The sequence below is a fragment of the Nerophis ophidion genome, linkage group LG09, assembly GCF_033978795.1.
Source record: "Nerophis ophidion isolate RoL-2023_Sa linkage group LG09, RoL_Noph_v1.0, whole genome shotgun sequence".
NCBI classification, from domain to species: domain Eukaryota; kingdom Metazoa; phylum Chordata; class Actinopteri; order Syngnathiformes; family Syngnathidae; genus Nerophis; species Nerophis ophidion.
This window is the reverse complement of record NC_084619.1, coordinates 28,317,732-28,331,028: the sequence shown is the minus strand read 5'-3', so window position 1 is coordinate 28,331,028 and position 13,297 is coordinate 28,317,732. Positions and strand designations below refer to the sequence as shown.

At 39.1% G+C, this 13,297-nt stretch overlaps 1 protein-coding gene across 3 annotated transcripts in view; it reads right to left on the bottom strand.

Moving 5' to 3' along the window:
- The window catches only part of cdh23 (cadherin-related 23), a 619,519-nt gene that overhangs the window by 470,848 nt on the left and 135,374 nt on the right, over positions 1-13,297 (bottom strand). For all 3 annotated transcript variants that reach the window (XM_061910729.1, XM_061910730.1, XM_061910731.1), the window contains exons 4-6: positions 6,732-6,874; positions 6,325-6,372; positions 2,946-3,038 (exon numbers count right to left, since the gene is read on the bottom strand). In XM_061910729.1, the coding sequence (XP_061766713.1) occupies positions 2,946-3,038; positions 6,325-6,372; positions 6,732-6,874 (284 nt within the window). The remainder of the gene's footprint in view (positions 1-2,945; positions 3,039-6,324; positions 6,373-6,731; positions 6,875-13,297) is intronic.

The following is a 13,297-nucleotide window of genomic DNA, read 5'->3' as shown; positions in this document are numbered from 1 at the left end:
GGGGACTGCAGAGTTTTGACCATGATTGCAGTACCATTTTTGGCCACATTACTGCACATCGTATATTTTGTGCATTTGTGCATATGGCAACTGAAAGTATTTCTATTCATCCATCCATCCATCATCTTACGCTTATCCGAGGTCGGGTCGCGGGGGAAGCAGCCAAAGTTAGGAAGCCCAGACTTCCCTCTCCCCAGCCACTTCGTCTAGCTCTTCCCGGGGTATCCAGAGGCGTTCCCAGGCCAGCCGGGAGACATAGTCTTCCCAACGTGTCCTGGGTCTTCCCCGTGGCCTCCTACCGGTTGGACGTGCCCTAAACACCTCCCTAGGGAGGCGTTCCGGTGGCATCCTGACCAGATGCCCGAGCCACCTTATCTTTCTCCTCTCGATGTGGAGGAGCAGCGGTTCTACTTTGAGCTCCTCCCGGATGGCAGAGCTTCTCACCCTATCTCTAAGGGAGAGCCCCGCCACCCGGCGGAGGAAACTCATTTCGACCGCTTGCATCGGTGATTTTATCCTTTCGGTCATGACCCAAAGCTCATGACCATAGGTGAGGATGGGAACGTAGATCGACCGGTAAATTGAGAGCTTAGCCTTCCGGCTCAGCTCCTTCTTCACCACAACGGATCGATACAACGTCCACATTACTGAAGACGCCGCACCCATCCGCCTGTCGATCTCACGATCCACTCTTCCCTCACTCATGAACAAGACTCCTAGGTACTTAAACTCCTCCACTTGGAGCAGGGTCTCGGAGATGGCACTCCACCCTTTTCCGGGCGAGAACCATGGACTCGGACTTGGAGGTGCTGATTCTCACTCCGGTCGCTTCACACTCGGCTGCGAACCGATCCAGTGAGAGCTGAAGATCCCGGCCAGATGAAGCCATCAGGACCACACCATCTGCAAAAAGCAGAGACCTAATCCCGCGGCCACCAAACCGGAACCCCTCAACGCCTTGACTGCGCCTAGAAATTCTGTCCATAAAAGTTATGAACAGAATCGGTGACAAAGGACAGCCTTGGCGTAGTCCAACCCTCACTGGAAACGTGTCCGACTTACTGCCAGCAATGTGGACCAAGCTCTGACACTGATCATGCAGGGAGCGGACCGCCATGAGCACTCCCCACAGGACTTCCTGAGGGACACGGTCGAATGCCTTCTCCAAGTCCACAAAGCACATGTAGACTGGTTGGGCAAACTCCCATGCACCCTTAAGAACCCTGCCGAGAGTATAGAGCTGGTCCACAGTTCCACGACCAGGACGAAAACCACACTGTTCCTCCTGAATCCGAGGTTCGACTACCCGGCGTAGCCTCCTCTCCAGTACACCTGAATAAACCTTACCGGGAAAGCTATTTCATCTATACTATTTGATTTTAATTTGTTGTAAATTGTTTTATGTTGGTTTTATTGTGTTGACTTTTGATTATTTTTATGAATATATAATTTTTAATTGTACTTTTACATTTTTTGTAAAGCACTTCGAATTGCCTTGCGTACAAATTTAGCATTTTAAATACACTTGTGTTGCTTTGCCTTGACTTTATTATACCCTAATGGTATTCAGTTAGGGCTTCACGGTGGCAGAGGGGTTAGTGCGTCTGCCTCACAATACGAAGGTCCTGCAGTCCTGGGTTCAAATCCAGGCTCGGGATCTTTCTGTGTTGAGTTTGCATGTTCTCCCCGTGAATGCGTGGGTTCCCTCCGGGTACTCCGGCTTCCTCCCACTTCCAAAGACATGCACCTGGGGATAGGTTGATTGGCAACACTAAATTGGCCCTAGTGTGTGAATGTGGGTGTGAATGTTGTCTGTCTATCTGTGTTGGCCCTGCGATGAGGTGGCGACTTGTCCAGGGTGTACCCCGCCTTCCGCCCGATTGTAGCTGAGATAGGCGCCAGCGCCCCCCGCGACCCCACAAGGGAATAAGCGGTAGAAAATGGATGGATGGATGGGTATTCAGTTATCAGAGTAAACCACATAATTATGGAGTGATGTCACAGCCTGTTTCCTCACATGCCGTATACACTTTGTAAAAAGGTCATAAAAAAGGTGGGCAAACACTTAAGTTGGAAAAAAGTGTACACAGAAGGTGAAAATCTTTCTATAAGTGGACAATTCAATGTAAACTGCCCTCTGTATTGTTAGTGTAACACCCAAGATTGAACTCAGAGTGCACTAATAGACAAGATACATGGACAAATATGTTAGGATTTGTAATATATGTCGAACTGGGAAGCGAGGAGAGAACACTATTAGCTGGTGGCCTCCTCTAAATAGTTCTTACTTTCTTCTCCTGATTTGCTTGGCTTTATGGATTCGCGAGAGAAAAAACAAGTGGCTTTGAAGATTTAGTGAAGACTCCGAAAACGGTGATGATTCAATATAAACACAACACGAAATAGGTGTGTGTGTATGTGTGTGTTTGAGCTTGGGTGTGTGTTTGTGGATTTAGCCCCCATTTGAAGTCCTCCACTCCACTCTGGCAATTACTTCATCTCATGGATTATAGAGCGAGAGGGCAAAGAGAAGAGGGATGGATGGAAAGAAGTAAGTTCCAGATCCAGCAAGAGGACAGACGAGCACAAGAAAGTGTGAGAAGAAAAGAGATTGAGGTCTTTCACCAGTGAATAGCTGTCCTTCCTATAAGTAAACGGTAGAGTCTCTCTAAACATCTGGAAGAAAACTCTCAAAATCATGCTAAATTCACACAAGGAAAAAAATCATTAAAACGTTTTCTTATAATGTATTTTTTACTTTCACTGTTCCTTAGTGACGTGTCCTCAGTTCCCATGCACATTCTAATTACAGTTTTTATGGGAGGATTTGTCATTTTCTTTAAAATCTTTTGCAACGGAAAGGGCGGGCCTGTTCAACAAAAGTTTATTGCCAACCTAAGATTTAAGCATCACCATTCTGGAGATGCAGTAAGTAATTCCCTTACCTCTGGGATGTGGACAGTGTAGGGCTGCCCATGGAAGATTGGTGCATTGTCGTTCACGTCGCCAATCTGAATGTTGACCGTGTCTTTCACCACCTAGGGGAGAAAACAGGTAAAGCACTTCCTATCACAGTAAAAGACCCTAAATCCAAAAAATTGCCAAAATATGTTAAACCAATTAATTTGAATATAATATAGCATGTACTAATATAGTTTGAAAGTATGCCTTACTTTAATTTTGAACTTAATGAGCTATACATAATGTAATTTACGGATTTTAGAGCACAGCTATGAGTCATTACTAACAACCAAAATGATAGACTTAATTTGAAAAATGCACCTTTATTACTAATATTGAATTTTGAAATATGTGTCCAAATTTGCTAGCAAAAACAGATAACTCCGGACATTTTTTTCTTTCGAAAAACAGACTAATCCTAATTGGTGCCAGCCTGGTCCTAAGAATTTGTGAAAACAGAGAATTTTTTTCAGAGGAATGTATATTCCATCACTGAATTAATTTCATCCAAACAAGCACCTTTATTGTGTGATCCCTGGACAGGGGGGTTAGGGATTTACATTGACCGCTGCATCATGACATCATTACATTAACAGTTGCATCATAAGACAACAACAGCACAGTAAACAGACAATTCAGTTCGTCATTAGAGGGTAATGGCTACACACGTATCCTGTACATTATGCACACAGTCCATAGACAGGATTTTTCCGACCACAGTGTCGACCTGTCTTGCTCACCCAACGCTCGGATTTATCAGGGCACTACACATTACTGATTTCATTAAAGTTACTCATTGTTGATGCTTTAATTTTGTTACAATCACAGCAAAACAGACACGATGCCAGCAAACATTTTGATGCACTGAATTGTCCTTAAGGATTTGTCTGTTTGTGCTGCAAAGTGAGCTGTTTGCTTGTCGGTTTCTAAAGTAAAAACGGAATATTTAACAGTCAAATGCAAAAGATAAGTGGCTTTTGTAGAACATTTGTTTGAACCTCCTTGTAGAGAATGGTGTAATGTAAAGTGGCACTCACAGCTCAAAATTGGCGGAATGGCATTTATGTTTTTTTGCACAGGAACACTTCTTATATTGACCATCTATAAGTCACAAATGTACTTTTATTGTATTTACAGAGGCCTTTGTGTTCATTTGCAAATTTATCAAAAGAGAATGCCTGTAAAAACGTCTTTCAGTACCCTACCGGAAAAGTAATTGAGCGCTGTCTTCGTCCTCCTCCTGATGTGCCCTGCTGGGCCCGTAAGGTTTGTGTTTTTCTGTGTCGGAGGTGCGTCATTCTGCATTTTCGCTGCTTTGTTTTTTTTTCACTTTTTTTTTTTTTTCACTTTTGTTTCGAGGCTAGTCGCTTCTGGGCAAATACCATCTTTCGGCGCCCAGCGGGCCGTCTTTTTGGGGCCTGTTGGCGGTGGCGGTTTTCCGTTCAGTGCAACTTCTCTGTCCTTTTTCGATGGCTGAGTCGACCGCTTTTGGCTTTGGGGCTGTGTCATGTGCATTTTGTTTTGTCTTGGCAAGGGAGGTATACCGTGTGCTGGTATTTCTTTTGTATCGGTTCCTAATTGGGTCAATCCAGGAACACTGTTATGATTCTGGACTAAAGCTACTGCTATCAGTAATTAATTTTATCCAGCTACCGTCCTTTGTGCGATCCAGTAATCCCCAGGCCATTATTAATCCATTAAAAAAAGTGAAAATATTAAATAATCATAGTTTGTTTAGTTTTTTTTATATACCACACCCACAACACAGATGTATACTTCAATAGCTGTCAATATTGGCTTCCGGTCCGTCAATCAAATAAGTCTGTGTGCAAGATACAAACCATGTTTCCATATGAGAGGGGGTAATTGTGTTAGATGTAAATATAAACGGAATACAATGATTTGCAAATCATTTTCAACCCATATTCAGTTGAATATGCTACAAAGACAACATATTTGATGTTAAAACTGATCAACATTTTTTTTTTTTTGCAAATAATCATTAACTTTAGAATTTGATGCCAGCAATAGGTGACCAAGAGGTTGGGAAAGGTGGCAATAAATACTGATAAAGTTAAGGAATGTTTATCAAACACTTATTTGGAACATCCCACAGGTGTGCAGGCTAATGGGGAACAGGTGGCTGCCATGATTGGGTATAAAATCAGCTTCCATGAAATGCTAAGTCATTCACAAACAAGTATGGGGCGAGGGTCATCAATTTGTAAGCAAATTGTCGAAAAGTTTAGATTCTCAACTAGCTATTGCAAAGAATTTTGGGGATTTTACCATCTACGGTCCGTAAAATCATCAAAAGGTTCATAGAATCTGGAGAAATCACTGCACGTAAGCGATGATATTACGGACATTTTCTCCCTCAGGTGGTACTGCATCCAAAACTGACATCAGTGTGTAAAGGATATCACCACATGGGCTCAGGAACACTTCATAAAACCACTGTCAGTAACTACAGTTGGTCGCTACATCTGTAAGTGCAAGCTAAAACTCTACTATGCAAAGCGAAAGCCATTTATCAACAACACCCAGCAACGCCGCCGGCTTCGCTAGGCCTGAGCTGATCTAAGATGGACTGATGCAAAGTGGAAAAGTGTTTTGTGGTCTGACGAGTCCACATTTCAAATTATATTTGGAAACTGTAGACGTGGTGTCCTTTGGTACAAAGAGGAAATTAACCATCCGGATTGTTTTAGGAGCAAAGTTCAAAAGCCAGCATTTGTGATGGTATGGGGGTGTATTAGTGCGATCAACTGAACATGGGTTGAAAAGGATTTGCAATTAATTGTATTCCGTTTATATTTACATCGAACACAATTTCCCAACTGATATGGAAACGGGGTTTGTACACAAGAATAACTGCTCCTATTGTTACAAAATGCACACCCACCTAGCATGCTATTTGATTGTATTGATTTATATTATATACTTGATAAACTATATCATGTTAAAGGTCTACAAATGAATATGAATACCATACATTATTGTTATTGTACCCATTTATTTATTAAGTTAATAAGTTAAAGTACCAATGATTGTCACACACACACTAGGTGTGGCAAAATTATTCTCTGCATTTGACCCATTACTCCATGTAGAATGGAGATGAGAGAAAAAGGATGCCTTCAGTTTACTGTAGATATTGAGTACAGTGCAGTATGTGGTCTTAGGAATGACATACTTTCAATATGGACCTAATACATGTATAGAGGAGTTATAAACCATTATGTATCAACAATTAATTACATAATACAAGATAGCTTTCAGAGTTAGCTTACATAATTAAAGAGTCACAACAGATGTAATAAGAGAGAGAAAAATGAAAGGAGGTCTAAATGTGTCCTTTACCTCTTGAATGTCACTCACGTAGAATTCAACTTGCATCTCTGACTTGGTCTGATGAAAACATGTACAATAAACATCACATACTTTCCTAGTAATACAGAAAAGCAGAATTAAAATCAAGTGTCGCTGTACTGTTTTTACAACAATGTAAGACTTTTTGCAGAATACAAAAATATACAATATACAAGCTCCAAATTGTTCATAATAATTCATAATTTTGACTTCAATATTTTGTTGAAACTTAAATAAAATTCTGAGAAATATGTTTTTTTTTCCCCACATTTGTCTTAACATCGGGGAAGCAATTTCCATAAAGACAAAACTTGCAGGTTGAATCGAAGCAACTTTCCAAAGTTGCAAAACTGTGGTACATTCACCCAGTTGTAAGTATGCTCAAAAAGTGAGCTTACCTCACGATCAAGCTGCTGTCGAAGCCACACAACCCCAGTATCTTTGTTCACAGAAAAATACCGCATGGCCTCCTCTCCAGAAACCCCATACATGAGGGGTTCCTCCTCGGGGTCGTGCGCCTGTAGCTTGGCCACAGATGAACCTGCCAGACAAAGATGTTTTAGGGAATTAACTGCCAGTCCTTAAAATGAGACAGCACATCTCACTTTATGCAATTCTAGAGTAAAGCCCAAATGAATCCTACCTTGGGCAAATTTTGATTTTTAATGGGTTTCATTGATTTAATATAATTGGCCTGTAATACACAACAATTAGCCAAAATGCATTGCTTATTTGTCAATAACCAATGTTTACACTTTTATTAATGTATTTGTTTTTATAGCTGTTAACTTTTTATGGATAAAAAGTGATTGTATTGCTTATTTTTTTGGACTATTATTTTGGACAAAATAGATAACATTTCCTCGGCTTGTAAAAACACATTTAATTTTAATCCGTGTCTTCAATATTTCAATGCTTACACAATGTCCTACAGAGTTTGTCCAGGTTTGTTTCATTTGCTTCCAAAAGAGACTCATTCACCATTCACATTGAGTATTAGAGATAACATTGACACAAATAGTAGGTCATATGCAAAAGATTGTTTAGAATACAATCAATCATAAAAACAACAGTTTATAAAAGAATGTACAGTAGGTCAATACTATCAGTTCAGTTCACCAATTTCGAACAAAACAAACCATCTAGACCAGGGGTGTCGAACTCAAATACAGAGTGGGCCAAAGTTTTAAAACCGAACAAAGCCGTGGGCCAAGGTTGAAGAAAATAACCTTTTAATAGGGACCCAAACAAGTTTTGCATTGAATATTGAACAAGCAAGGCTTATATAACTTTATAGTGACATGCAAAATCAAGTTTCAAATAATAATAATTAAAAAATATCAAGGGCATATCAAATAAAAAAAAAAAAAAGTGAATGCCTCTTTTCGGCGGCGGGGTTTGGTGGTAACGGGGGTGTATATTGTAGCGTCCCAGAAGAGTTAGTGCCGCAAGTGGTTCTGGGTATTTGTTCTGTTGTGTTACGGTGTGGATGTTCTCCCAAACTGTTTGTCATTCTTGTTTGGTGTGGGTTCACAGTGTGGCGCATATTTGTAACAGTGTTGAAGTTGTTTATAGGGCCACCCTCAGTGTGACCTGTATGGCTGTTGACCAAGTATGCTTTGCATTCACTGTTTGTGTGTATAAATTGCATATATTTTGTGACTGGGCCAGCACGCATTTTGTATGGAGTAAAAGCGGATGTGACGACAGATTGTAGAGAACTTTAAAGGCAGTGTTTTTAGGGCCCACCCCCAACATTGTTGTCCGGTGGGAAATCGGGAGAAATGCGGGTGGGGCACTGAACTTCGAAAGTCTCCCGGGAAAATCGGGAGGGTTGACGAGTATGAGTATTAGCGGTGAATGTGGGGTTAAAGCGGCGGGCCAGCTCTAATGTTAATTTGATATTGCCTCAAGGGCCAAATGAAAGTACACGGCGGGCCAGAGTTTGACACCCATGATCTAGACAGTTTAAACAATAAAATCATCTCTAATGCAGTATTTTCAGCAGCAAAAGACAATAGACATATTAAAAAATATTAAATGGAATCAAATAAACAAGAAGTGTGTCTGAAAAGGAGCAGGAAGAAGCAAAAGTTAATATTTTTCTGCCTCTATTACTCAGATAATCTGATTCTTAAACTGCACATTTTTTGGAAATGTGCCTATTGTAAGTATTTTAAAAATGTCAACAATTTCAAAACGTGCTTTGAGGACCTCCATGTCAACAGTTTAAGTTTTTTTTTTTTTTTTTTTGCTGTGCATGTTTGGCTAATACGTCTATGTGCTGTTACAATTTGTAACTCGTTTTAATATCTCGAACATCACCATAATGCATTTAGATGAATATAAATCGCTTTATTTTCTCAGTACGTGTGAGTTGGCTAATTCGTGTGATTTGGTACGAAATTGCACAGAAGAAAAATTGTGTTATTAAAGTTAAAGTACCACTCATAGTCACACACACACACCAAGTCTGTGACTATATTACCCTCTGCATTTGACTTAGGGCTGGGTGATATGGCCTTTTTTTAATTTCTCGATATTTTTAGGCCATATCGCGATACACAATGTATATCTCGATATTTTGCTCTAGCCTTGAATTAACACTTTATACATATAATTACAGCAATATGATGATTCTATGTGTCTACATTAAAACATTCTTGTTCATATTGCATTAATATATACTCATTTTAAACTTTCATGCGGAGAAGGAAATTCAAAACTAAGTCAATTGACCAAAACTGTATTTATTAAACAGTTATAGGCCATAAGATAAACCAGGAAAAAGTGGCTAGAAAGTGATTTTCATTCCCACGTCTGAGAACTACTCTTTTTTTTGCATTTTTGCAAATACAATGCCAAAATATCATGGCAGTTTTTTTTTAGTGCCATAAATGTATAAAAATAAGAACTACAAAAAAACAAAAATCTTATGCAGCTGTTTTTTCTTGTAAATGTATTTACATTCATTCTGGAAACATAATCTCTCTGACAAATTGACATTAATACAATTAATATAATATTTGAGACAAGTATTTTAGGATTGGTATACTTTAATTTGAATTTAAACCATGAAATTTACCAAACAAATGAAAAAAAAGCTTTAAAATAAGTGAATAGAAACCTGTACAATTGAACTTAAACATGGTATATTTTGCTTAACAATAATGTTTTATACATTAAAAAAAATTCAGTAGACACTGTGTTATAAGAGGAAGTAAAAAATAAATTAAAATAAAAAACATTTTGGCCAAAAACGGCTGACAACATTTAAAATATTGAATAATGCCGAAAAATGGGAATACAACAAAAACTGCATTACAGTTTAGAATATGTACACAATATGGTATAAAACAATATTTACATGAACAAAACAATGTTTTGATGTCACAGCAGGTCTTGTTTTTTTTTTTATATATATATATATATATATTTTAGTTATTTTGTCGTAACTTCGCACATTGTTAATGCCATATCTCAAGAATTATTTGATAGATTGTCCTCAAAAATGGGCACAAACTGTATGATTATTATATTTTTTTAAGGTCAAGTGCACTGTGATCTCAGATTGTATTTTTAAAGAAATAGTAAAATACTCTGAGGGATTTTTCTCAAATGTGGCAAAAACTCAAATTTTTATTTGAGAACTAACTGATTGAGTGTGACTTTGCGTATTTTGAACGAGGGAGACATTGTTCATCTCTTAGCTTTCACTATCATCAGCGCCATCTTCCCAAAAGCTTTTATCCTTTGTTTCCATGGAAATATGGGGGACGGCGTGGCGAAGTTGGTAGAGTGGTTCAATCCCCACCTTCTACTATCCTAGTCACGTCCGTGGTGTCCTTGGGCAACACACTTCACCCTTGCCCCTGATGGGGCCTGGTGAGCGCCTTGCATGGCAGCTCCCGCCATCAGTGTGTGAATGTGTGTGTGAATGGGCGAATGTGGAAATAGTGTCAAAGCGCTATGGGCTCCTTAAAAAAGGTGGAAAAGCGCTATAAAAGTACAACCCATTTACCATATATCGCTCACAATCATTATGAGCAAAAATTTATAAACTTGTAAACCCTTAAATTAAAGTATGCTTACAATGGAGCAAATTGGAGGTCACCTGTTCTACCTACAAATCCCTCTAAATAACCATTCAAAAACTGACAACAAAACTCCATTTACAATTTGTGACCTGACTATTAACCAAGTATTAGTGAAATTGTTATTATAAGCGTTAACGCAGACAAACTATTTATAGCACTGCTTTGACCAGGCAAAGCTAACTAGCTTGTGTGGCTATGTTGACATCATCGGCTGGTATGCTCGTGAAAGTTTATTTAAGGTGATAAATAATGCCTCTCACCTTTTTAGTAGAATGGTAAGGACATAATCCGACTAGTTGGTCAACTTTGACATTTACTATAGCCTCGAATATGGCGAGAAAGACCCGAAAAGACCCTTGGTGTGCGCTTGGTTCCAACCCTCTTTTTCTTCGCAAGCATTATGAGTCATTTTTCTTTTAAAGGTGAATATATCAACATCCTAACTCTCGGCATTCTAATGACAGCAGACATTGTACAGTCAGTGATGTTTTATTACAAACTCTGTTTCCATATGAGTTGGGAAATTGCGTTTGATGTAAATATAAACGGAAGACAATGATTTGCAAATCATTTTCAACCCATATTCAGTTGAATATGCAACAAAGACAACATATTTGATGTTCAAACTGATACACATATTTTTTTTGTAAATAATCATTAACTTTAAAAGATGACGCCAACAACATGTGACAAAGAAGTTGAGAAAGGTGGCAATGAATACTGATAAAGTTGAGGAATGCTCATCAAACACTTATTTGGAACATCCCACAGGTGTGCGGGCTAATTGGGAACAGGTGGGTGCCATGATTGGGTATAAAAACAGCTCCCCAATAAATGCTCAGTCTTTCACAAGAAAGGATGGGGCGAGGTACACCCCTTTGTCCACAACTGTCAGCAAATAGTCAAACAGTTTAAGAACAACATTTCTCAAAGATTGTAGCTGAGATAGGCGCCAGCGCCCCCCGCGACCCCGAAAGGGAATAAGCGGTAGAAAATGGATGGATGGATGGATTTCTCAAAGTGCAATTGCAAGAAATTTTGGGATTTCAACATCTACGGTCCAAAATATGGATATAATGCAAAAAAAGAGAGAAACATACGTGTTCTTGTCTTATATAATGATTGTGTATTATTGGCAAAATTGTAGTTCCCCTTTGATCATACATACAACACAAATTCACCAAATACTTAGCAATATGAAGTATATTAACATGATACATACTATGTACGTACATATAGGTAAGCATGCCATCTCTTCTTACATTATGAAATAATGTAAGAAGAGATTCATCCTATATTATAATCATGATATGGGATGAATATAATGTTCTATATACGTATGCATAAGACCTGAAATCGGAGTTGCTGTTGTTGTACCGTATTGTAGTTTTCTTTTTATTTATATATAATTATTTTTTTCTCTTAACTTATTTTTTATCTTTAGTTATCTTTTTAATAGATGTTATTCATTGTAATTACCGTATATTTCTTTGAAAAAAAAGTGGGTGCAATGTTGAAGGACAAGACATTATATAATTATGTGAAACCATTGCAATTAAGTAATACATCAGAAAAAATCAGCAGGACTCCTCTTCCTTCTATCCAGGAAACCGCAAAAAGACGCTGCCTGACCAGGGCTCAGAAAATCAGTAGAGACTCCTCCCACCCCCACGAAGGACGGTTTTCACTGCTGGACTCTAGAAAGAAGTTCCACAGCAGGGGCCTCAAACACGCGGCCTGCGGGCCAATTGCGGCGCGCTAGAAGTTATTTTGCGGCCCGTACCTTAATGTGAAAATATAATGTTGGTGAGGCCCACGAGTTTTATATGAATGGTGCTTTACAGCGTCATATTTGCATACCCTCAATTTTTCCGTGAGACCCCCGATAATCAGGGGCACTGATGAAACTCAGTGGCTGATATTGACAATAAAAAAGTTGTTCTCTCAATTGTTGGATATGAATTCGAACCATAAACAACCATGCATCAGTATAGCTCTTGTCTCAGAGTAGGTCAACTGTCATGACCTTTCACATGACACCGTTTGGTGTTTTTCTGTGTACTGTTTTAGTTCTTGTCTCGCGCTCCTATTTTGATGGCTTTTCCTCTTTTGTTGGTATTTTCCTGTTGCAGTTTAATGTCTTCCTTGAACGCTAATCTCCACACTTGCTTATTTTTTCGCAATCAAGACTATTTAAGTTGTACGGACGCTATCCTTCTTTGTGGGGACATTGTCGATTGCCATGTCATGTACGGATATAATTTGTGGACGCCATCTGCTCCACACGCTGTAAGTCTTTGCTGTCGTCCAGCATTCTGTGTTTGTTTACTTTGTAGCCATTTCAGTTTTAGTTTTGTTCTGCATAGCCATCCCTACGTTTCAATGCCTTTTCTTAGCAGCACCAGCCTTTTGTTTATTTTTGGTTTAAGTGTTAGATACCTTTTTACCTACACATTGCCTCCCCAATATTGTGATCATGACAAACCATGTTCCCGACATCTACAACGCAATTAGCTACCTGTTGCCACCTACTGATATGGAAGAGTATTACACGGCTACTCTGCCGAGCTCTAGACAGCACAGACACTCAACAACAACCAAATAGGTAAAACTACATACTCTCCCACGGCACACCAGACTGTATCTCAGTGGTTGAAAAACACTGAACCAGAGGACCATCCATTGACTCAACTGTAGGCGGACTTTTATTGAAGTTTATTTTAGAGTTGGAAAAGCATTAAAAACAAGAATATATGTCTTCTTGTCTCTCATAATGATTGTGAACAATAGGCAAAATTCCAAAGAGTGCCACATACTGGGATCTCACACATCTTCATGTTTGAGGTGTTACCCTCTTCCACACACTA